Source organism: Cervus canadensis, chromosome 4 (genome assembly GCF_019320065.1).
Source record: "Cervus canadensis isolate Bull #8, Minnesota chromosome 4, ASM1932006v1, whole genome shotgun sequence".
Lineage (NCBI taxonomy): Eukaryota > Metazoa > Chordata > Mammalia > Artiodactyla > Cervidae > Cervus > Cervus canadensis.
In genome coordinates, this window is record NC_057389.1 from 88717470 (window position 1) to 88740318 (window position 22849).

Sequence of the window (22849 nt, forward strand, 5' to 3'; positions counted from 1 at the left end):
GATTTGGGCAGGTCTGGATTGTCAGAGGCTGAGCAAGTCAGCAGCTTGTGGACGAGGTCACAGAGGGTGTGGAAGGAGCGGGACCCAGGTATAGGGAGTGGGGACAGAGGGCCAGCCAGGGAAGTGGGAGGAAAACTGGTGCGGGGGAGCCACTCCCAGCCAGGGAGACTCTCTTAGCACTCAGCACTCGTGTGTGTCACATGCAGGCGCACCCCATGCTCTGCGTCAGAGTTCTTGCCACCAGAGAGTTCTTAGAAGCAGGAACATCAGTGGGTCCCCCTGCAACCCTCCCAAATGGTGGTTTACTGAACTCTGACCGGAGGGGTCACTGGGAACCCAGGCTCCTTCTGTCTCATTGCTTTGCCACACTTATTGCATGACGTCCACCTCGAGGTCCAGTATGGCTGCTGGGGCTCCAGCCATCCTGCTTGCTTTCCAGCCAGTAACTTTCAATTTTCCCATGGGTATGACAGTGGATGATGGGGGTGGTTAATGCCTACCTTGGAAGATTGTCAAAAAGAATGGACCAGGGCATCTATAGAGAAGCCACTGTGATTGGTCAGGACCTCCCGGAGGCTCTTGGTAGGACTGGGTCCCTCGTGTGCACCACCCAGTGGGCCATCAAGGGACTTAATGACCCAGGAGCCTGCGGTGGGCTCCCCTCCTTCTCTCTCTTCTCTGCCTCCTGGGGCAGGAATCGTGTGGGCATCACCTGTGCTCATGAGCCTCACCAGCCACCCAGGCCCTAAGGTGCCCTCTCCTACCAGGGACCCTACTGCCTGGCCCCGGCTGGGATCTCTGAGGGGAAGGTTGGAGGTGTGGCTCCTGCTCTGTGCAAGGGCTGATGCTGCTCAGGGGCCATGGGCTGAAATCCTGAACCACAAGAGGGTGGGGACGCTTCTGGGCTCCGCTGGGTTTTCAGAGCCTGGCAGGGCATTGCACGGGGTTGGGGCCTGGCCACTGGCTGAGGGGCAGGCTGTGTGCTGGGGTCCTGGGAGCTCCTCCCCAGGACTGGCCACAGCATTTGCGTGGCCCAGTGTGAAATGAAAGCACTGGCACTTTGGTGGAAAATTCTTAGGAATTTCAAGATGGTGACCGCAGAGGCATTAAGCCAAGCGCAGGCCCTGGGGTTCCCAGCTCGGGATAGTTTTCATGTCGCCTGGAGTCGCCCGGGCCACCACTTGGGACAAAGGGGCCTGGGCTGGGGCTGAGGCTGAGCAACTCCGGCGGCGTGTGGGGCACCTGCCTTCCCCCCTAGAAGCAGCTTTTACGGGCAACTGAGAACTGCGTCCAGGTTTCTAGAACATCCTCCTGCCCCTGGGTCCTTCCCGGTTCCTGAGCGCATTGTTCTTCTCTGCAGGGTTTCTCCAAAGTCCCACAACCCCCTGTGTTGGGTCCCCCCATGCCCACCCCCACGCCCTGCAGAGAGGGTGGTGGCAACAGTTATGAATGCCCAGCCCCCACCTTAATGCCACAAGCCGGGCTCTCTGGGGCTGGGGCCTGGTGATTCTGGAAGAGGCTCAAGCATTGATTCTTAGGGGCTTCTGAGGTCCACCCCACGCCCCCCCCCCCGCACTTTACCAGATACACCCGGTAAACACCCAATGGGCTGCATCAGCGGCTGGACCCTGGGTTTATTCTGCACCTCTGAATGACTCTAGTCTGGACACACCGTGTTGCCTATCCTGGGCTGAGCTGCTTTGTTGTCCTCTCGGCCTGGGGAAACTGCCCCTTCTGGAACATTCCCCAGGGAGCCGGAGGAAAGCGCCATTTCCTTCTTCCCCCTTCCCAGGCTCGACCTGGGCCGCCCCGCCGTCCCAGGACTAGGGGCCTGCGGGAAGGGGTGCTGTATCTTCCAGGGCCACTGGGGGGCGGGGCAGGGGGGGAGTGTGGACCGTGACCCTCAGTGGGTACATTCAGTGTGTTTATTGCAACAAAAAACGAGGATGGGCTCGAAAGTCTGATGTCTTTATGTCGTTTATATTCCTTCTCATGGAATCCGGCAAAGGACTAGACAGGGCGTAAGGCAGAAACGTGGAGGAAGAGGCAGGCGTCACCATCTAGGAACCATGAACTTGACCGTCTCCCAGGAAAGCAGATGTATCTTTAAAGACATTCTTTTTGTCTGAGTTCATCTGAGTCTGCAGTCTTGAGAGAAGATGCACTTGGTGATCACCACGACAGGCCGCTGGTTTCTTAGAATGAGATTTCTCATCTTTCCTCTCAGCTCCCCGCCGAGTGCACTCGAGGACATGGATGCACAGCGCTGCTTGTCGAGAAGTAGGGTTTTCAAGGCCACGTGAGTTTCTATTAGTACCTTCTGCACGCATGAGAGAACAACATTCGGGACCGGATATACTGTCATATACACATCCATAAGGAACGTTCTAATAACAATTCGAGCACAAAACTATCGGTATGAACATATTTTCAAAAAGAGACACGAAGCCAGGCCTTCCCAGACCAGAGGCTGGTCGTCTTCTCTGCAGCTGCCGCGGGGGCAGCCCTCTGGCCCAGGCCCGTTGGTGCAACGGGTTAAATGATGAGGAACACAGACACGGAGTGTGTAGAGTTCGGGGCTGGGCCGGGTCTTGGGGTTCGCTTGTCCCCAGAGAAGAATTTGGACTCTGAGCAGTTCAAGATGGGACCTGCCGGAGTCACAGCACTCAGGGATCGCTTCTTCAAAGGCAGGCAATCTGAAAGGTTCTGTGAAGCGGGGCTTAAGACACAGCTGTTCATGCACAGGCTTGGCTGGACAGGCTGCCCTCTGAAGGCGCCGAGGGGACACTGATCTCCTGAACTCCTTGGAACAAACTCATTCCAGACTTCACTGTTGAGCTTGATGTTGGCTGTGAACCTGGGCAGAATCCCAATCCTTGCAGTTGTGGATCAAGCTTCTGGGTTTGACGGAAAGGTCCCACTGGGTCTTGGCACCAGGGAGTCTGTTTTGGTGACTGGTTCTTGAGCCATGTGGGGCTGTGGGCTGAGCCCCGTCCAGGGATCATTTGGCAGCTGCTTCTGAACCCTTTGGCATCTAGAGACCAGGCTCTCAGGGACCAGCTGGGCAGCCACGAGGCAAGGATCAAGACGGCCCCTGCGCTCCGCAGGGCATGAGGCGGGCTGCGGGACACCCCCTTCCTCCCCAGGGCCACTGGAGTTCCCAGCTGGGAGGGGAGGCAGCGACTGGCCAACATGGCCCGGCCCCTTCCAGCTCTGAGCTGGGTGTGTGCGGAAGGGGGAGGAGATTCAGGAGGAGGAGAGGGTGGGCTGGGTGCCCAGAGTGCAGCTCAGGCCCTGGGCACCCGGCGCACAATTCCTCCAGGGTCACAGCAGTTTCCGTCTTGAGGAAGAGGAGGGTGTCCTTTACGGGCACCCTGGCCCAGGGCCCCTGGACTCGGAGTAAAGGTCACTTGTCTAAGAGGCACTATTGTGGCAGAGCTCGGGCCTGGAGCTGGGGGGCCAGCTAGACGCCCTGCAGGGGGTGGTTGGGGTCGCTGCGCTCCCGCTTCACCAGGGGCTCGCCCCGTCCTCGGCTCTCCGAGTGGGCCTCGCTGATGTCATCTGTGGGATTGGATGGGGTAGGGGGCACGAACAGGCCAGGTGAGGGCCCTGCCTTGGCTCGGGTCTGGGCTGACTGGGGGTCTTCCTCCTCGTGACCACCCTCGACCATCGCCCACGCGCCTGGGTCATGTGCCTGGTAGGGTCCCCCTTGGGCGCTGGGCCTCCCATCCCCGTGGGGCAGGGAATGGGCCCCGGGGGTGCTCACTGCCCCACCTGCCCACTCCCTCTCCAGACGTGGAGGGAGGAGCCCCTTAGCTGCCCCAGTCCCGTCCGTGGCCCTGCTCCTCCGGGCCTGGAGTGGACGGCCAGGGGAGCAGGACAGTCATCTAGGAGGAGCGGAGGGGGTGGGGCTTCTGCCTGCGGACTGCTGCCCAGGGCCGCCTTAGGGGCCACCCCCCCCACCCAATTGTGCCCAGGATGGGCGGGAACGCCCAGACACCCACCTTTGTCCAGCAGTGTCAGCGACAGGGAGGCCAGGTCGTTGAACTGCAAGAAAGAGGCTCAGAGTCAGGGGCTCCGCAGAGCCAACCCGGGGAAGGTGAGCCGTGTCTCCAGTGGAAGCCGGTTCTGGCTTTGTAAGTTGAGGGGGCTTATGCCCTGAGAAACGGCCCTGAAGCTGCGGGGGCCTGGGCTGTCCCCTCTGACACTCTCTGGGCCCTGCCTGGGAGTGGCTGGAGGGCAGAGGGGGTGCCGACTGCCCAGGCCAGCAAGGGCACAGAGGCTGTGACCTCTGAGTGCTCAGGGAAGGAACGGCCGCTGTTTCTCACCGCTTATCATGCACTAAAATCTCTGTAAGATTTTAAGATTTTAGTGCACTAAAATCACCTTGTTTCTTCTGCAAAACAAACCCATCATGACCCAGAAATACACTCCCAGGTACATACACCAAAAAATTCAAGCAGATGTTCAAACAAAACGTGTACAGAAATGCTCACAGCCGCATGACCCCCACCAGCAGAAGCTGAAAACAGCCCCTCCAGCAACAGGTGATGGCTCAGCAAAGTGGTGAAGAGCCGGGCAGAGAGTCCTCTGCCGTAAGGAGAGAAGCCCTGACACTCCACAGGGACAGAGCCTGAGCAAACGAGGCTCGGGAAGAGCGGCAGACACAGGGGGACGCAGGGTGTGACTCCACGGCTGGGAAAGCTCCTGAACAGGCAGATCCACAGAGACAGCGAGGGGCTGCCAGGGACTGGAGGAAGGGGCACATGGGGGACTGCCAGTGGGAATGGGGTTTTCTTTTGGGGTGGTGGAATGTTCTAGAACAAGGTAGGTGGGGGTTTCACAATGTTGTGAATGTACTAAATGCCATTTGATTGTTTACTGTGAGATGATTAAAGAGGTAACTGTTACGTTCTGTGTATTCTGCCACCTGCAGGCAGGACATCCTGCCCGGGGTCTCATAAGGTGACAGAGGAGCCAGGACCTGCCTGTGTCACCCGACTGGCGCAGGCGAGCTCTCTCCCACCCGCTGATCCCCCACACCCGAGCCCCTCGAGTGCGTCCTCTTGGACCCCGAGGCCTGCCCTCCTGTCCCGGGGTCGGGGGAGCGCTCACCTCTCCCATCACAGCAATGGGCGTCTCCCCAGTGGCCTCGGCGACCCGGTGCTCCACCAGGTAGAACATGTACTCGTCGTAGAGCAGCCGGATGAGGTGGAAGGAGCCGAAGCTGGCGGCGCTGCGCAGGGTCAGGTCTCGGATCACCATGGAGCTGGAGCGGCAGACACGGGCTGGCACCTCCGGGACACCAGGCTCCCCTCCAGCCCCAAGCCGGCCCACAGGGCGCCAGCCAGCCGCCTGGACCACCCACCTCCCCTGCCGTGCCCGTGTCCGCGTCTAAAAACAAGGCTCAAGTTCACGGTGGCTTCGCTGCTTTCATCCCAAAGCAGGGGCTGGCAAACTGTGCCGATCCAGACTGGATCCAGCCTGTCACTGGTCTGGAATGGCCCGCATACCAAGAACAGTTTTCACAGTTTTGAATGGTTGGGGGAAAAAGTGTCAAAAAAATTCTAATTTGTACAGTAATGCAAATTAACTATACTTCAAAATAAATACATAAATAAAAGAATTCTATTTCACGACATGTGAGAAGTATCTGAAATCACATTTCAGTGTCCATAAATAAAGTTTTATTAGTCATGTCTGTTTTGATGTGCTGTGTACCATCTGCCTGGAAAACTTTGTTGCTCAAAGAGCTCTTCTATCTCATTCTTTATAGTGAAGGCTAAAGGGATTTTTTTAATGTGGTGCCCAACCACACACTCTGGCCTACACACACATCGGCCATGTGGCCCCCAACACCCAGATGCGCCATCTCAGAGCCCACCTACCCTTGGTGATGTCTAATTGCTATAAGAACGAGAAAAGAAGCAGGAAGGGACGAGACAGGAGGGGACCCACAAGGTGAATACCACCCGTGACAGTAATGGAACTCAAGGGGCATTACCCTGGGTTCCAAGGGCGTCACCCTGGAGTCCAAGCATCCACAACCCAATCAGACCAGTCAGTGTGTGCCAGCCGCAGCCCCAGATCATTTCCTTCTGTGTGGACACCTCTCCCCTTGCTCCCGGCTGAGGAGGCTCCTCACCATCTTGGCTTTGGCGCTGCTCAGTTCAAAGTGATGTTTGCTCAGAGACTCTTTTGAAAAGCCAACAAGCCTCAGTTTATCTTTTAACAGGTTGAAACTGTTGTTACTTCCGAGTCAGTAAAGACAACTGACAACAAATCAGTTTTACTTAATTCTTTTTGCATCTTCTGGGGCCAGTGTGTAGACAGACACACTCTGAAGGCAGGTGGGTTCAGCAGTGGAAATGGAGAGCTGGCTCCAGCTGGCTGTGGCTTCAAGATGCCCTATGAGGCACCAGGTGGTGAGTGCCTGCGTCCAGAGGAGCACGTGATTTTTTAAAAATTTATTATTACTTTTGGCTGTGCTAGGTCTTTGTTGCTCCTCATGGGCTTTCTCCAGTTGGCAGCAAGCAGGGATTGCTCTCTGCTTGTGGTGTGCGGTGGCCTCTCATGCTGCAGACCATGGGCTCTAGGCACGGGGCCTTCAGTAGTTGTGGCACACAGGCTTGGTTGCTCCGAGGCATGTGGAATCTTCCCAGACCAGGGATCAAACAAGTGTCCCCTGCATTGGCAGGCAGATTGTTAAGCTCTGGACCACCAGGGAGGTCCCAAATGAGCACTGTAGGAAGCAAAGGTCACTTGAAGAACTTTCACGAATGCAAAGGCTGTGTAACTGAGCCACACTGCCAATCAGGCTCACAGTCCCTTTCTGGTTCATTCATTTGTTCATTCAACATTCAGATGCTGAGGATGCAGGAGTGAACAAGAGTAAACATCCTGGCTCTTGAGGGGACACTCCTGATCATCGAGGAGACAGGCAACAGACAATCACACAAAGGACAAGGTGACAGGCAGTGGAAGAAAATCGAGTGCAGGGGACGGAGGCTGAGGAGGGGTGTGCTACTCCACACGAGAGGCCTGCAGGCTTCTCTGAGGACAATCGGGCCACACGGCTCCCTGGGGAAAGCACGTTCCGGGCAGGGGAGGGCAGTGCGAAGGACCTGAGGATGGCAGCACATGAGGACGGAGCTGGGGGCTGGGAGTGACGGGCCAGCATAGCCACCTGAGGGGTCAGAATACTGATGAGAGTCGGATAGTAAATGGCCTTCTGTCCCCTCTGCTCAGCTCTGCTGAGTTTGCAGACGAGCGGGCCTGGTGGACTGCCAGGAGGACAGGGGTCTGAACCCTCAGCTGTGGTGGGCTGACGGGCTGTCCAGTGCCTAGAACAGCTGGTGGTCTTCCTGTGCTCAACTGTGACAAAGCGATCCATTTCCCTGTGTTTATCACTGCCTGGGACCGGAATGCCCTTCAGGGCCCCTTTGGGCTGGTCCTCCTCAGCCTGAGTTTCCTGCTTCTGTCTGCTCAGGTGAGAACTGCAGGGTAGGAATAGTTTTCCCTGGGTATCCTGACGACACTGTCCCCCGGCGCCCTGGGCTGGACACTGCTCTGGCTCCTGGCCTACATATGATCTGCTGTCTTTTCTCTGAAAACCGTCATGATCGGCTCTTCTCAGTGTCTGAACGTCACAGGGAGGCTCGGGCTCCTTCACTGGGCGGGGAACCCAGCAGCTCTTGGAAACTTGAGCCCTTAGTTCTGAGATGTCTTCTTTTCTTTCTTTAAATTTTGGCTTCACAGGGTCTTCATTGTGGTTCATGGGCTCAGTACTTCTGGCATGGCCTTAGTTGCTCTGAAGCATGTGGGATCTTAGTTCCTCAACCAGGGATCGAACCTGCATCCCCTGCCTTGCAAGTGCTTTAACCACTGGACCACCAGGGAAGTTCCTGAGATGTTTTCTTGATTATGTTTTTATTATTCTCTTTCCCTCCAATTTCTCTCTTTAAAAAAAAATTCCTATCAACTGGATAGTAAACTGCATGAATTGATCCTTCCATGTCTTTTTTCTTTCTCTTTTTTCTTTCATGGGTTCTCTTTCTCACATTCTTCTTTCTTCCTCCCTCTGTTTTCTCTCTCACATTTACTTTCTGTGGCGGTTAGTTTTCTGTGTCAGTGATGGGCAGTGATTCAGTTCAGTGTGAGTCGGAGTCGCCGTGGATCCTGTCCAGCATCTCTCGACTAGAGGTGGAGAAGCTCAGCCTCCACACCAGGGCTGGGCCTCACCTGGTCAGCTGAGGGGCCTTGGGAGCAAAAGTGAAGTTTCCCTGAGGAGGAAGGAGTCCCACCTGAGGACGGTGGTGTCTGCTCCCACATAAGTGGGATATCTTGGCCCTGCGATCACGCCAGCCCATTCCTAGAAATGAATCTCCTTACATTCACGCACACACATGCCTAATTAATCCTAATACAGTTTTGTTGTATGTAGTTGCTCAGTCATGCCCAACTCTTGCAACCCCATAGACTATAGCCTGCCACACTCCTCTATCCATAGGATTTTCCAGGCAAGAATACTGGAGTGGGTTGCCATGCCCCCCTCCAGAGGATCTTCCCAACCTAGGGATCGAACCCTCATCTCCTGCATTGCAGGTGGATTCTCTACCACCGAGCCATCTGGGAAGCCTGTAATACAGTTACATACATCATTTTAAAACAGGTCTACATAGGGACTTCCCTAGTGGTCCAGTGGTGAAGACTCTGCCTTTCCACTGCAAGGGGCTGGGTTTGATCCTTGGTTGGGGAACTAAGATCCTACAAGCTGTGGCATGGCCATAAATAAATAAATAGGTCCACCTAACCCTGACCCAGGACTACTCTGTGGGGAGTTGACACCTGTCTCTGCCTCTTGCCTGCACTTGGCAGTGAGGGGATAGAGACTCATGTCACATCCTATTTTGTTGGTCACCGTCCTCACTGGCCCCTCTCACTACGATTCTCTATCTGGTTCTCACCCACCACCATCTGCGCCTCCCGTTCTCTCTAGACCGTTCCTTTACCTCACCCTGTGGGGACACTCTAGCGGCAGAAATAAAGGCTTGTGCTGTGTTCTTCCCAGCAGGGAGGCCCGAAGTGGAGGCTTCTGTCTGCAGGAGCCTTTGTAACCTGGGCCTTCCCTGGTGGTCCAGTGGCTACGACTTGGTGCTCCCAATGCAGGGGGCCTGGGTTCAATCCCTGGTCAAGGAGTTGGAGCCCACACCCCACAACTAAGACCCAGCACAGACAAATAAATAAATGTGAATTAATTTAAAAAGTAATGGTGAATTAAACGAAAAAAGTTAATTAAAAAAAAAGAAACGTCTGTAACCCAGTTTGAGGTCCCAGGAGGGCTGCCCCTGGGAGCCCCCAGGAATGAGTCCCAAAGGCTGGCCTTCGTCTGTGGGCCTCGGCCCCCTCCACCTCCCCAGCTCTCTGAGAGATGACGTGCACACTCACCTGTAAAAGGACCATTTCAGCAAGAACTGCCGGGCGGCCTTGGGGAAGCTGGGGCTGCCCGCATGCTGCTTCAGGACCTGGGTGACCACATTGTCTAGCCAGCTGGCCCACTGGTCCAGGGAGCTCTGCTGCTGCAGGGTCAGCTTGAAGTCCTGCTCCAGCCGCTGTACCACACCCTCCTCACACTGGCACACCCACGAGGCCTGCTCCTGTGGGCGTGGGTGGTGCTGGGTCAGCGACACGTCCTGAGCATGGCCCACGGCTGGATGCACGTGAGCACAGATGCCCACTGCCTCAGCCTTTTCCAGCACGACACCCGCTCCATGGGGTGGAGACGGAAGGGCATTAGGAGGGGACCTGCCAGGCTTTGAGGGCCTACATCCAGGTTTCTTGCATCGAAGCCCAGTCTGTACCTCATCATTGCCTTCTGTTTTTTTTGTGGGGGGGCTGCCTGGAGCAGCATGTGGAATCTTAACTCCCAGACCAGGGATGGAACCTGTGCCTCTCTCACTGGAAGCTCAGAGTCCTAACCATAGGACCACTAGGGAAGTCCCCGTTGGGTTATTTCTAAGTGGCCGCTCCTCTGTGGGTATGTGTGTTCATTCCATGGATCAGCTCAGGGCCTGAACTAGACATAGATATGGCAGCAGGACCCATCTGACGGCGGCCTGTACTTTTCTAAGACCAGAACAGAGCCATGAACATGGCATGGGGAAGGCAAACTTAAAGAAAACAGATTAAGGTCTTGGTCCCAGCGCCTGGAGGCCAGGGGAATGATCACAGAGTAGAACCTAGGGGTCCCAGACTGGCTGTGGAGGGCTTCAACCCCAACCGTTCCCATGCAACACAAATGTGGGCCCCGGTGAGGTGCCCAGTTTGCTGTGGGCTAAGATTGGTGGGTCTCTGCATTTTTCTAGCGGGTGGGAGCTCGGCCAGTGGGTTCCCATGCCCGCCCCTGTTGGGGAGGCGCCTGGGAGAAGTCGCCTGCGTGCGGGAGGAGTCACCTGCACATTGGCGAAGTCCACGCGGTTGAGGTCGCTGAGCATCTGGTTGATCTGGGAGGTGTTCTGCAGCACTGCCCGGGCCGCCTGCGCCAGGTGGTTGAGCGACGTGTACCTCCGCAGGGTCTGCGCGAAGGCGCTCACCACGCCGACCTGGGGGGAGGCCCGGGGTGAGCCCTGTCTGCCCCGGGAGGGCGCAGGGGGAGGGGCGGGCAAGGGTGGTTCTGGCAGGGACCCACCCTCTGGACAGGCCCGAAGGCCCCAAAACTGAAGATCATGAGGGACACACATCGAGTGGCATCTAGCGTGGATGCCGAGCACGGGCGAGGCAGAATTCAGGACAGCAGCTCTCTGGGGCGGATGGTAAAAATACTGATTCCAGGGCGCCACTGGACCAGCCACTCTGGGGGTGTGGCATGGAAATCTTCAATTTTATTTTAAAAACATTTTAATTATTATTTTTTTGCCACACCACGTGGCTTGTAGGATCTTAGTTCCCCTACCAGGGACTGAAACTGGGTCCTCAGCAATGAGACTGCAAAGTCCTAACCACTGGACTCCAGGGAATTACTCAAATCTGCAATTTTCAACAGCTTCCCAGGCAATTCATGTGCATCCTGAAGTTTGAGACTCACTGGCCTCAGGGATCAATTCCAGGTTGAGGGTGGGATGGGCAGACCGGATTGCCCAGATCTAGCCCCACCTGTGTGAGGCTGTAGGAATGCTTGAGATAGGAATATGATCACCTCTTCTCCATAAGGAGGCCTCATCTCCACATTTTACAATCTCATCTGTGGTCAAGACTATAGCAAAAAGGGCGACCACAAAGAGATTGAATCCCCCTCCTACAATGAGCAGAGAAATATTCAATTTGTTCCAATTCAGTCCAAAAGTCTCTCAGCAAAGACACCTTCTGTCAGGCCAGCAACTCCCAGCACCGGCCTCCAACAGAGGCATCCCTGGCCCTTCAGGAAGGACCCCCTATCTTCAGGACACTTGGGACCAGCCTGCTTTCTCTGGAGCCCAGGGGCCCTCAAGTTCCCCCGGGACAGAGCGGAGTCCCCTCCCTTCACAGCACAAATTGCCCCGGGGGTGGCCAGTGTGGTCTGGAGGCCCAGACCCTGACCATTACCTTGGTCTGGATGACCTGCTGTGGGAAGTCGCTCATGGCATTGGTCAACCAGCCTTCCAAGCTCTTGGCAAAGTTGCGGATGGCTTGTGTCAGGGTACCTGGGGACACAAGCCATGGTGTTAATTGTGAGAAAGGCAGCCTCACCCGTCAGGATCAGCTCAAGTGCAAGAGATGGAAATCATGGAAATCACCCCCACCGAGAACAAGTAACACAGACGAGAAGAGATTGAGAATTTAGGGCTCTTATGAGGGAGACACTGAGTGGGAACACCAAGCAGACACTGACACTGTGCTGGCCCTGCATCGTTCATCTTTGCTCATCTACCCATCTACACTGGCGGTTCTCACCCCGGCGACCCTGCCCTAGATGACATAAGACCACGTCTGGGTACATCTGTGGCTACCACGACCAGAGGGCTTCTGGCAGCCAGTGGGGAGGGGACGCTGCTCCACACTCCACAGTGCTGAGGGGGAGAGCCCCTGATACACACAAATGTGTGTAAATGTATTCTACCGACTTCCAAATTTAGGACAGCTTGCAATAAATGAAACACATTTTTTTGAAAAACCAAAAAAACCCTCCAAGTGTTATAAAAAGAAAGATACCCCAATTTCAAACCTTAACACAGAGACTCTGAATGAACACTGCACTGAACAGTTTCCAGGAAGGCAAGGCCAAAGGACAAGTGCAATGGTTTTGCTATTTTCCTTTTACTGGCATAAAAAGCACAGGCCAGCTTATCAAAAAGACGGAGGTTCCCCAGCGCTAACAGGCATGGGTGTTTACAGAGAGGCCTTGGGAAAGTGAGGCTCAGAGCCCGGCCCCCTCACTCTCACGGGGTGGGGACCCCACCCTAGGGAGCCAGCAGGCGGGCGCCTCCTAGTGGTGGGCGTGTCACCGCCTCCGAAGGCCATGGGGGCCAGTGGGGACAGAGGCCCTGGGAGGTCCCCAGGGTAGCAATGGGACCAGATGAGTGGGGGCGCGGGGGGGTGCGGGGCCGGGGTGGGGCGGAGCATTCACTGGGTGCGCTAGTCGGGGCAGGGCGCTCACTAGGCACGGGCCGCAGCACGTCCGGGATGAGGATCTCCACCAGCGCCTGGTACAGGATGTGGTCGCAGGTCCTCATCCACCGGAGGACAGGGTCGCACTTGCACAGAGACACCAGCTTGTCCTTGGGGAGGACGGCGCCTTCTGGCTCCTCGTCACTGCAGGGGATGGGGGACACCAGGGGACACGGGTCAGCCGTCGGCTCAGGGGCGGCTCTCCTGGGATAGATGAGCCGGGTGAGGCTGCAGGACTGCCCTGTGCAGGCCAGCTCCCTGTCCCGTCGTCACCCTGAGACCACACGCACACGAGGGTGTCTGAGCGCCAGTTCTTGAAAAGCTAGAGCGTGTGTCTGGGGGCGGTCTGCAGGGTAAACCCGGGCTGGTGAAGAAAGCCACGTCTGGGGGCCAAGGGGCAGGCAGTACCTGGCGGGTAGAGAGGTGGGACCATCGCTAGAGGATTTAGAATTCCAGAAGGAGAGCCACAGCTTCTCAATGTAGTGGAACTGGAGGTTCATGACGACGTCTAAAGTGGCCTAGGAGTAAACGCGCTGGTTAAACACACCCACGTGCGCAGGTGTCTGTCGTCAGAACATAGGGGCAAGCAGCCGGGCTGCAGTGGGGTCTTTCCAAACCCAGAGAGACCATGAGAAGGGATGGGGTGAACAAAGGGAGAGTCCATCTACTCCTCGGCCACAGGGAGGGAGGCTGGTGCTGTCTGCTCCCTGTCGCCCACCAGAGACACCCAGGGATACTCTGGCGCTGGCCCCATGCAGCTGAGCGAAGCACCCACTGGAGCCCCGGGGCCGGGCTTGGGGCAGTCACCTCGCAGTGCCGCCGGTAGGCCAGCTGGAGGGCCTTGACGTCATGCAGCGTGATGCTCTCCTGCAGCAGGACGCTGCCCAGGTCGGGAGCCGGGAACTCGGGGAAGACATGGGACACATCTGGGGGAGGAAGGTGGGGTCAGCAGGGCCGAGGACGGCGTGCAGGAGCCGCTGGCAAGCCGGCAGGCTGGGGATACTGGTGGGATGCGCTAATGGCCCCACCGCAGCCCCAAGGGTGGAGTCCTGGCTCCCCTCTCCGCCACACAACCTTTAATCTTCGGTTTTCTCAGATTCAGGGTGGGGATGACTTCGTCAGCTCCTGGTGATGTTAAGGACACATGCATACCACACACACACACACACACACACACACAAAGGAGGGGAGAGGGCCTAGCACACAGCAGGCTCTCCATTTCCACCAGCAAGGGGGCGGCCGGTGGGATGGGGTGAGAGCCTCTCCAGGAGGCCCTAACTCGGGGGGGGTTTGGTGGGGCTCAAATATATACTGAAGTGCACAGAGTCCCCCGTGTCTTCAGATGTGTGTGCACCTCCCCCAGCTGCCCTGGGAAGTGGGCTGAGTAAAGATGCTTTCTTGTTGCTCCGGAGCAGTGACGGTTTGGGCTGGGGAAGCACCATCCCAGGGAAGAAGGCCAGGCTGCCCTGTGTTGGGGCCCCCGGGAGGGGCCAGGCTCAGAGGGGTTAGACTCAAAGTACATCTAGTCTTCTTTCCAATGGGCATTTCATTTTATTTACTTATTTTTTTCTGATGGTCACTTTACTCCATTTTCGGGGGATTAATATCCATTAATATGGGAGGCACATGCTGATAATTCAAAAACCTCAGGAATCCCACAAAGAAGGTCTACTAGAACTTGAAAAGGTGGTAGGAAAGAAAACTGTCTGAAATAGCCCTTTAGATGCTGCTGGTGCTGAAACCCACCCCCGAGGTGCTGAGAGGCCCTGGAGCCTTCCCAGCAGGCCCTGGGCCGGGGTGGGGGTGGCTCACCGATGTACTGCTGGTGGTGCTGGCTCTGGGCAGCCATGGCCTGCTCGGGCGTGCTGTGCAGGCTGCCATGCGAGCCGCTCTCCCCAAGGCTGTCCGTCTTCTGGGCTGGCCGGTACCTGGCAGGGAACACACGAGCCACCGTGAGGCCCCAGCGGCACTCCCCAGAAGGGGCTGGAGGGCTGGACAGGATTTGGTTTGGGAGGGTGTGTGATTTTTTAAAACTTGTGGTCAAATAGAAAACACAAAATTTAGCACTGGAACCACTTTCACGTGCACAACTCAGTGGCATTAAGTTCATTCACACTGTCGGGCAACCATCCCCACCATCCACCTCCAGAAGTTTCTCATCTCCTCAGACTGAAACTCTGTCTACTTTAAACACTCACTCCCCATCGCCTCCCCCAGCCCCTGGCCCCATCTACCGCTTGTCTCTGTGGATCTGACTCTAGGGACCTCCTGCGGGTGGAAAAGACAGTGTTTGTCCTTCTGTGTCTGGCTTCTCTTCCTGAGCATCACATCCTCGGGGTTCATCAATGCTGTATCAGGGCTCAGAATCCCCTCCCTTTTTAGGGCTGCATACTACTCCACCATGTGATTGGACCACATTTGTTCAGCCATCATCTGTTGATGGACCCCTGGGTTGCTTTTATGTGTATATATTCTAATAGTTCTCTCTTAGAAGACAAGTGAACTTCTTTACATAGGGTCCCCCAAATGTCTATTATATGATCTCAAAGCAAATTCTGAGACTTTGTTTTGCCCTCAGCCAGAAAGCAGTGGACAGCCTGTCTAGGCAGCAAACTGAGAAACTAACAGAGAAGGGCTTCCCGGGGTAACTGTCTGGAGCCCAGATGGGCAAGGGGATCCAGCTTGAGGTAGGAGTTCCTTTCCTTGTGGAACATGGGGCCAGGCTCGCTGGGAGGTGGGAGGACGTGGCTCAGATGTGCGTGGACCTCCTGACTGGGGGATGGGCTCCCCGTGCCAATGGCACAAGCCTGTCACTGTGAAACATGCATCTAAATTCTCCAGGTGCTCTCAGGGGCCTGAACCCCATAACGGAAGCTGCACCCCTTGTCTGGGGAAAGCCAGGAACAGGAGGGACTGCTGGTTCCAGAGAACATTCCGGACTCCCCCCTGTGACCTCCAATTCCTGTAATTGGCCATGTGGTTGGGAGTCACCTGGACCCCTTAAGCAGCTAAAATGGGGTGTCAGCCATGCAGCTCAACGAAGGCACGATAGTGCCAAGTGGAGGTGAGTGGGGTGCGCCCCTGCCCTGGAGCTGAGTAGATTCTGGAAAGGGGCTTGGGACACAGCGGGGCAGAGGGGTGACTGGAAGGGGCCAGGGAGGTGACATTCCAGGGGGCTCTGAACCAGGTATCTCCACCTAGGGCGGTGAGAGGGCCATTTCTGCCACCTATTTTGAAAATATAGTTTGATCCCCACCTGGCCACACCCGTTCCTTCACACCTGGTCTGTAATGAGTGTCGTGCTACACAGGCAGAGCTGAAGACACTTCATAGACAGTGTCTGCCTGCAAAGCTGTGGGTATGTACTCTCTGGCCCTTTACAGAAAAACTGTGCTGATTCCTGCTTTAAGAGGCGAGTAGGTGTGTGATGCACAGGGAACATTCCAGAAAATGACCAGGCCTTTCCAGCCATCAGACCCAGAGGTCAGGAAGAAGCAGCCACTTCAGTGTACAAGCCTCTTTTTCCTGCTTCTGGGGCTGTGTTCAATGTTCTTTCTTTCTTTGTAGACAGGGAGGAAAAATGCAAGATTGTGATTCTAACTCTATGCACTATGCAAAAGGCAAAAACAAAGGAGCAAGTAAAACAAAGAGCAGTTGTTGCTGGAGGCTGACGGGGAGGGGTGACCAGCAGGAGGAGCGAGGCGAGCCTTTCGGGCAGTGAAACTATTCTGTGTGATCCTATGGTAGTGGATACGTGTCATTACAGCTCTGTCCAAACTCATAGAACGTACACACAGAGTGAACCCTAATGACAGCTATGGACCTGGGGTGGCAAAGCTAGATCTGTGTGGGTTCACCAGCCGTACAAAGGCCCAGCATCAGAGGTGTCCTGCTGGCCTCACTCCAAGCCAAGTGGAAGTGAAAGGCTGACCTTCACCCACCTCCTGGATGTGGTCAATGCCCCAGAAACCCCCTCCCTCCATTCCCCCTAGTGAAAACTCGCAGGCAGGCTGGCTGGTCCTCAGGCCGGCCTGGGACAGCTCACCCACCTGGGCTTCTGATGCACCGGCTGCTGCCGCATGGCCATGTACTGCGTGTCCTCCTGCAGCCGGTTCAGGGGCGAGTCTGGCTTCAGGCGGATCCCGTAGTAATGGTACTTGGAGTTGCCCCTGGGAACCGAACATCTGGGTCAGCTCTCTTCGTACATGTCCTGAACCGTGAGACTAGGGCTCTGCCCCGGCCTCCTCCCTCTCGGGGAGGGCTCTCGGGGCCTGTGTTCCACGGACCGTGTGGGGAGTGTTCACAGACTGGTCCGCGGTCAGAGAGGTTCAGGAAATTCTGTAAAGCCTTTGCTCTCTGGGAGATTCTACCTTAGTTTACTATAGGGGAAATGATGATTGAAGGGTTTTAAACAATTTAAGGAGACAGGTCAGAAGGAACTCCTGGGAGGGAAGAACAGACACACGGCCTTGCAAACACCCTGCTTCCAGTGCTGAGAGGTGGGGAGCAGGGGGACAGAGCCCCAGTCTTGAGGCAGCATCCAGGACCCTGGGAAGGTGGAGGCCCCGGGAGGCCTTCCAGAAAGGCCCGGGGCAGGGGTGGTCATGTCCCTGAAACCAGGGCCCAACTGCCCCTCCCGCCACCCATTCATGGCTTGTAAGAATCTCCTCTGTCAAGGATCCCAGGGTGGCAGAGAACTCTCCAGGATGCCAGTTTCACAGAGGGTGCAGGTGAACCCTGACACCCACATACATGTTCCTTCACCCAACCTGGCAGGCCGCAGGCCGCAGGCCAGGGCCACGCAGGGTGGCCTCACACATAGGCCAAGCCCCTGCTTTGAGCATAGCGTGGCTGTCTTTTTCTAGCAGGAGGACCCGATTTCTCTTGTGGGGTAAGTTTCCTGCCCGTGACGGTCCCTGGCTGCTGTCACCCAAGGGCAGCCCTCAGTGGGCCAGTCCAGGCTCAGCAAAAAGCATCAAGACACGGTGAATCCCACTCTGCTAGACAACCTGGAGGCTGCTGTTTAAAAAGTTGGTTACCATGAAAAATTTCCAATGAAGAGAGAGAGCTGGGGGGAAGCCTGTGTCCTGTCCCCAGGAGGTGAGTGACCACTGGCCCTCCCCACTGGGGGTGGCCTGGCTGCTGCCCATTTAGACCAAGTCCAGGTGCACCTGGAGCCATGGACATCGGGAGGTGTGGAGAGGAGGGTGCCTCGCATTCTCTGAAAGCTGGGTGTCTGGATAAGGGAAGGGGGTGGGCAGGCAGGCAGGTCAGGGGCTGCCAGCCTCCCCCAGGGACCCACCTGGTGCCCAGCCGCCGCGTCCGCAGGCCCATGAACACGGAGCGGATTAGCTTCCCAAAGGAGGCGGCGTTCACTGGGTCCAGCTTGTGCTCCTGACAGTGCCGCAGGTAGTGGTTGTAGAGTGAACTTCGGGGGAGACTCACGCCCTCCGCGGTCTCGTAATTGTCCAGGAGCCACTGCAGCTGGATGGAGAAGACATGCCCGATGCTGACACACATCCACCGGGACCGTCACACGTCACACGCTGGCCCACCTCAAACATGACCGGGGACTCACGGCTACCGTCACCAACTCAGGGTCAAGAGACCTGGGGCACACTCATCAATCAGTAGCTTCTGTTTACTCATTTGTTTATCCCCTCCATTTCTAGCCAGACTTTCAGGTTCCCTGACTTAATTTATAGAAACCTGAACGTGATGGAGAACCTTAGGATCTGTCTTCTTCATCACTGAAAGCCCCCCAAGTCCCGCACACCAAACATTTCCTAAACCCATGGGGACAGAGATCATCTGATGCCAAGAGAAAGACGGATGAAGGAGCGCTCGACGGTCCATCAGCATGGCGCCCAGGGTAAGGGAACATCACCAATGTCCCTGTACTCATGACCCAGAGAGAGAGAGAGAGATGAAGACAAATGGCCAAGTTTTGTGCTCAGGTTGGGGGACGGCCTAGAGGCTCCGTGAAGGCAGAGCCTCACCTGCAGCCTGAGCAAGCACCGCGGGGTCTATGCAGGCTCACTGCCGGATGCTGCAACCTGGCGTCATCGCCACCCGCTGAGCATCACTCGTCAGTGACACTACACGACCAGGAGGCCCAGTTTCACCCCTACACAGCTCTGCCTCACCCACAGCAAACCCACCACTAGGGTCCCAGCACCTTCACGCAAGCACAAGGAGAGGGTGAGAGGATCACCTTTTGGTTCTGGGTGATTCTGCTGCCATTTTCTCTGCCGATATTTGCACAATTTCTATGTCAGTAGCAAATAAAACAAAGAGAATCTTTTCCAGGAAAAAGTATGTTTTTAGCCACATTTGTGATCTGTCCGGATTGCACTCTTCTTGATGATATGGTCAAATCCCTTTTTCAATGAGGAAAGCCACAGAACCCAACAGCCCCGGGGCTCTGGGCTCCCTGGTGGCGCAGGATCCTTGGACACTTGTGCTTCTAACCTGTAAACAGGGGGCGGGGGCTCGATGACCAGACTTGCCCACCCACCCAGCCCCTCTGTCCTTCAGGGTATTTTTTCCACTCTTGGGAGCAAACACTCCTGACTGTGGCTCCTGAGCCACCCTCACTCTGTTCATATAATTCAGCTTTGAATCTGACCTTCTATCCACCCAGGCTTTCAAGGTGGCACTAGTGGTAGAAAATCTGCCTGTCAATGCAGAAGATGCAAGATTTGCCAGCTAGATCCCCGGACTGGGAGGATCCTCAGGAATAGGAAATGGCAACCCATTTCAGTGTTCTTGCCTGGAAAATTCCATGGACAGAGGAGCCTGGCGGGCTAGCTACAGTTCATGGGGTCACAAAGAGTCAGACACAACTGAAGTGACTGAGCCCACGCATTTATCCACCCACCTGCCCTGGGTGCTGGGGATACAACTGTGAACAAAATAGACAAAAGCCCCCTGTCCTCCAGAAGCGCCCATTCTCGTTGGGGGATCAACCCACAAAAAATAAGTAAAATGCCCAGAATGAGAGCTGGTGCTGTTATGGGGAAAATCCAGGAGAGGGAGCTGGGAGCTCCAGGGATGGGACAGGGGGAGGAGCTGAGGGAGTGAGTTGAGGGAAGGTGTCCCAGGCAGACGGTACAGCACATGCAAAGGCCCTGGGGCAGGACTGTGCCTGGTGTGTTGGAGGAACAGTGGGGAGGCCCATGTGGCTGAAGCAGAGTGGGTAAGGGGGAGAGAGAAAGGGAGGGCAGGGAGGGGATGTGGCAGGTCAGGCAGGGCCTTCTGGGCCACGGGGAGGCCTCGGGTTTTCACTCCAAGGAGGTGGGAGCCCTGGAGGTCTGTGCGCACAGGAAGGGCAGGGCCTGACTCAGGTTTTTAGCAGGACCACTCTGGCAGCTGCCATGAGAAGGGCCTGGAAGCTGAGCAAGGGCTAGCTAGCAGGCAGCTGCTACAATGTCTGGGAGATTTGGGGGCTGGGGGTAGGGTGACAGTCTGTGGCCGTGGTGGGAGGGGTGGGAGGAGTAGTCCGATTCCGGGTGGCTCTGAAGGTACAGTCCTGGAGCATTGGGTGTGGCTGCAGCAGGAGGAGGGAAGGCAAGGTAGAGCCCCCAGCAGGACCTCGCTGTCCTAGGTGAGCCGGCAAGATGGCGGGAGGTGAGGGAGTTGTGGGCTTGGGGTGGGGGTTGGGGCCCAGCCCTGGACACCTGCGTGATGCTGCTCTTCTAGGCAGGCAGGCACCTTGGACACTTGAGGATGCAGCTGAGGGGAGCGGCGAGGGGGTTTCAGAGACTCCAAAACACAGCAGTCCAACCTCGACCACCGTTGGAGGCATTTGCCGCATGATCTGGAGCAGCTTCTGAGCAGAGGACCAGCCCCCAGAGCTGCCAGTTCCAGCCCAGGCCCACCCCAGGCTGCAGGGCATGGCTCTGTCACGATACCACTACTAAAAGCTAAATCATTTTTTAAGATATGTGTTTCTTGATTAAAAAAACAGTCATATAATCTGAATGATTCACCTAAAAGCAGGTCCTTCTTCCAGGGGAGGAATAGTAGATTATGCAGTAGGCCAAGGTCACTTCTGCAGGGACCCACGACAGGGGCCGCTGAGTCAGCAGGAGTGGGGGACTTCTCCAGACAGATCGGGGGACAGCACAGGGGACCAGCCCTGGGGGGTGGTGTGTGCCTGGCCAGCGTGACTGCACCGAGGCTGCAGACACCCGGGCTGGCGAGGGTGTCTCCATCCCCAGCGCCTCCTTCCTCCAAAACAGCTGTTCGTTTCCTGCCATCAAATTACCGCCCCTCCCCGTTTCAGAGATGCCTTGGGGCCCACTTTCTCTCTCGGGGGCTCCCACACCAGGCTAGAAGGTCCCTTCAACCCACACACCCCCTTGTCCGAGCCCCCAGGGCAGTCTGGGGAGCTCAGGTAACCCTGACGTCGGAATGGGTCTGGAAAGCACAGGCCAGCCTTCCTGGGGTCCGGGCATCTCGCTGCCCCGCACCAGGCTCGCTCGTCTGCCTGGGCATGGGGACTGCGGTCGGTGGCGCCCATTTCAACTGTCTCCAGTGAGCATGGCTGGCGAGGACCACGAAGGGCTCTTTCTGCAGGACACCCAGCCGCCAGTCGCCAGGCCACACCCCAGCTCTCTCCTCGTTCTCCCGGCCCAGACAAGCTCCTGGCGGTTTTCCACCAGTGCGAGCGCGAGGGTCACTCTTTCCAGAGACCTTATTCCTCTCCTCTTTGAGCCGCCAAGCCCCAGATCCTACTTCTCAAGCTCCCGATGGAAGAAAACGACTCAACAAGCCAGCAGGGAGAAAACGGACACAGAGAGGTTCTTCCTGCTCGGAGTTTAAACTCAGGAATGGATGCTAGTTTGGGGGAAGCAGCCAAGGCAAGCCCACCTCCCAGAGAAGAACCGTCAGAAAGTCAGAGACAGCCCTGCGGCTGCAGCGGCGCCGGCGTTTCGCGTACTTTGTCGATTTCCCGCGGCCACGCCCTCCGCCCGCGGCCACGCCCACCCGGCCTTCCTCGTGCTGCGCCTCCCAGGCGGTGCGGCTGCTGCGCTGTCCGCTCCAGAGCTGAAGAGCCCTGGTCCCAGAGCAGAGAATGTGCCTTGCCGACTTTCTACTCGCTCAGCTTGGAGTCTAAGACTGCTTATCCTCTGAGGTTCAGACTGGAGGCTGCAGCTGCTGGCCACGCCTGTGCCCTGCCCCTCCACAAACCCAGAAGTTTCTGGATCTTTCCCTAGTGGGTGGGGCTTCTGCCCCCCCAACAACCCCCGGCCGGAACAGTTAGTTCACTTTGAACTTCAGCCGGTATAAAAGTCTTGGTGGGGTCATGTTCGGGGTCGGGTTTGACCAATGGGGATTTCTTCTCTTTGATGTTTTAATTCTCCAAGGAACGTCCAATCCCAAGCCAAGTGCCTGAGAAAACATGCCAAAAGCACGTTTTGATTGCTGCCACCTGTCCCTCCTTCAAAATGCCGAACCAATTTCCAGTTATGTTAAAGTTGAATTCAGAGAGTTTAGGTAACGGGAACAGGGGGGAGTGTGGGGGAGATGGACGCTTTCCCTCCTCAACTGTCCCTGGAAGCTGAGCCTCTGTGCTGTCAGCCCCTCCTGCCCCCATCCTGCCCCGAAAAGCCAGTGGGAGGCAAGGCCATTTTCACCATCCTGACCTGGAACCTGTGATCACAGTGTGCCCATCAGAGAAGGGTCTTATGCGGCTAAAATCAGTAGGATTTAGTTGATTTGCCCTTTCTCAAATTACTTTTTTTTTTTTTTGCCACACTGTGTCAGATCTATTTCCCTGACCAGGGATCAAACCTATGACACCTTGGGAGCCTGGAGTCTTAGCCACTGGACCACCAGGGAAGTCCTTCAAATTACCATTTTTTTTTTTTTTCCCAAAGAGCTAATCACAGAATTAGCCAAGAACTTTTACGGCAGCCCCCATAAAATCCGGTGTCATTTTTTGGTGGTGGCTTGTTTGAGTGTGAATTTATTTACAGTGCTATCCTCTGCCAGGCCTGGTGGGCAGGATGTTAGGTGCACTAAGCAGTTTAATCCCTGTCCCACCAGGAGGGAGGCGTCGTTATTCTCCTCTCACAAAGGAAGAGTCTATCTTGATTTCCTTTCGAATTAGAAGGATATTTTTGCTGAATTCTAGGTTGGCTTCCCCCTTCCCCTTTTGGCACTTTAAAGGTGTCAACTCATTGTTTTCTTTTTTCTTTTT

At 56.2% G+C, this 22849-nt stretch overlaps 1 protein-coding gene across 7 annotated transcripts in view; it reads right to left on the reverse strand.

Moving 5' to 3' along the window:
- Positions 1-1911: 1911 nt before the first annotated feature.
- Positions 1912-22849, reverse strand: part of RFX2 (regulatory factor X2) — a 90140-nt gene continuing 69202 nt past the window's right edge. For 4 of the 7 annotated variants that reach the window (XM_043466336.1, XM_043466334.1, XM_043466333.1 and 1 more), the window contains 12 exons: positions 17945-18126; positions 16692-16811; positions 14455-14570; positions 13450-13568; positions 13051-13160; positions 12632-12786; positions 11581-11678; positions 10452-10601; positions 9448-9656; positions 5116-5269; positions 4005-4047; positions 1912-3561 (listed from right to left, as the gene is read on the reverse strand). In XM_043466336.1, coding sequence (XP_043322271.1) covers positions 3464-3561; positions 4005-4047; positions 5116-5269; positions 9448-9656; positions 10452-10601; positions 11581-11678; positions 12632-12786; positions 13051-13160; positions 13450-13568; positions 14455-14570; positions 16692-16811; positions 17945-18126 — 1554 coding nt within the window. In that variant the 3' untranslated portion in view covers positions 1912-3463. Of the gene's footprint in view, positions 4048-5115; positions 5270-7871; positions 8259-9447; positions 9657-10451; positions 10602-11580; positions 11679-12631; positions 12787-13050; positions 13161-13449; positions 13569-14454; positions 14571-16691; positions 16812-17944; positions 18127-22849 lie in introns of those variants that run through there. The other 3 variants (XM_043466332.1, XM_043466330.1, XM_043466335.1) reach the window with 3 other exon arrangements.